This window comes from Corvus brachyrhynchos, unplaced genomic scaffold, assembly GCF_000691975.1.
Source record: "Corvus brachyrhynchos isolate BGI_N302 unplaced genomic scaffold, ASM69197v1 scaffold309, whole genome shotgun sequence".
NCBI classification, from domain to species: domain Eukaryota; kingdom Metazoa; phylum Chordata; class Aves; order Passeriformes; family Corvidae; genus Corvus; species Corvus brachyrhynchos.
The window spans coordinates 361,394-363,461 of record NW_008240227.1 but is presented as its reverse complement, the minus strand read 5'-3'; the positions used below and the strand labels follow the sequence as shown (position 1 = coordinate 363,461).

The window sequence follows — 2,068 nt, the reverse complement described above, 5'->3', positions numbered from 1 at the left end:
GTGGGCTGCAGGCTCCCCCTGACCTGTCCCCACTTGCTGCTCCTTGACCCTTGTGGACGGGAGAGATTGGCGTGAGGGTTAAAGGGTTAAACCCACCATCTCTTGGTTATGGATTGAAGCAGGTGAGGATGTGGGGGGGAGCTGGTGACCTCTAATTCAGCCACCCAGGGACACCGTGACCACTAGCCACATCCTGCAGCGACTCTCACGGAGCCAGAGCAGCTGAGGGGTGCCAGAGCATCACCACCGCTCCCCACTGCAATGCCTCATCCTTCAGGAGAGACGGGTTTGCCCCAAGCTTGTTGGAATGAAACCTTCTTCATCAAACCCGTTGCTGAGGAGATGTCAGGGTTATTAATGCCGGGCTCGGCATCCCACGGGGCCGTGATTCATCCCAAAAAAACCACCCAACCAAGCACAGGGGTTGCTCCCTCCCTGCGCCCACAGAGCCAAGCACTGCACTGTGCTGCCTGCCTGTGGGACAGCACAAGGAAATAAAACAACCCGCATCGGATACTCTGGTCTGGAGTCGGGGGAAACCATGGTGTGGGGGGCTGGGGGCAGCGGGAGCGTTGGGCGGGTGGTTGTTGTGACTGGATGCAGTGCCCAGCACAGGATGAGGAGGTTTGGGGGTCATGCCTTGGCTGCAGAGCTCTTCGGAGCAAAATCCCTGCTACTTCCAGGGGGTAAAGGGAAATGAATGGACAATAAAAGCTCTTTAGAAATAGTTGAGATATGTCTACGGGAAAACGGGGGGACCATCTTGGCTGCTGGCCGTGGCATGGATCAGCACAGTGAAGGCTGCTGCCAACCCAGGACAAGGGGAGCCAGCCAAACTCTGTCCCTTGGAAGAACGGGATTGGGGTCTCCTGTGCCGGCACAGCAGCACCCGGCAAAACCCCAGTTCCAGCAGGGGCAGGGGAGATTTGGGGGATGGGTTATGAGATGCCAAGCCCTGATCCGCCTGGTTCCCTCAGCCCGGCGCCCAGGGGCACTGCGGGATGAATCAATCGGTATTAAGGAGCAAACCCTTCCTAAAACCCATGTATGAGGGATTCTCTGGCTGCAGCTGCCTTATCTCCCTGCCTCACTCCTGCTCTCCAGGGACAGCCAACATTCCCTCTTTGTCAAGGGCTTGCTTGGCTGGGAGCGGGAATGAAAGGAGAGGAGGAGGAGGAGGAAGCAAGGTCTGTTTTGTGTAGCAATGACCTTATTATCTCCCTCAGCAGGCAGCTGCTCCTCGGGCCAGAGGCTTGTGCTTATCTGCCCTGCTGCAGATTGATTCCCTTCACTTGAACATTAATTTCCAACTGGTTTTTTTTATGTTAATGATCTTTTTCTTTTGTGGGTTTGGGGCTGGGAAAGCTTTGGGCTCTGTCCCATCCAGCTCTTCCCATTTCTTTCTCCAGCGCAGAACCCATTCAGGATCAACCCTTCACACCACACAGGAGCACCAGGTGCAGGCTCCTACCCCAAATACCTTAAAAATAACGAATAAAATTAATTAATAAACCTGTAATTAATAAATCCCTCTGTAAACACTCTAATCAGAGCCTGAAGACTGTGGGAGCCACACCGTTGAACACTAGCAGCCCTTCACTTCCAGTGCTGCCACTTCACATTTCTCTGAGCAGGGAAAAAAATAAAAATCACTTATTTCTCCTCGTTTTGTTAATGTGCAAAATTCTTTTAATTGATTTCATAGGTAGGTCGTTTCCAATCACGGAGGCAGCACTGGGGATTTTACTCTCCTTGCTTTGCTGGCTGTGGACTGACGGCTTCCTGCATGAGAAAATAATGACTGTAGCCCAAAAAATTAAGTACTTAAAACAGGATGATGGTATCAGAGGACATGGCGATTGGAATAATCACGATGGTTTTGTGCGGCACTGCTGAGGCACAGCCCCAGGGACGATTTTTGGGGCGATTTCGTACCCGGGTCGGTGCGATGGTGGCTGAGGGCAGCAGCCCACGGTGTGGGGACAGGGACACTTTCAGACAGACGCGGAGCTGGCGGACGGGGCAGCTGAGTCTGTCTGAACCCACTCCTCTCACAGGGACCGAGTCG

At 53.5% G+C, this 2,068-nt stretch overlaps 1 protein-coding gene across 1 annotated transcript in view; it reads left to right on the top strand.

Moving 5' to 3' along the window:
• The window catches only part of RPP25 (ribonuclease P/MRP subunit p25), a 2,648-nt gene extending 1,489 nt beyond the window's left edge, over positions 1–1,159 (top strand). Inside the window, exon 2 of the mRNA XM_008641980.2 lies at positions 1,105–1,159. Within this exon, the coding sequence (XP_008640202.1) occupies positions 1,105–1,159 (55 nt within the window). The remainder of the gene's footprint in view (positions 1–1,104) is intronic.
• Positions 1,160–2,068: the final 909 nt, after the last annotated feature.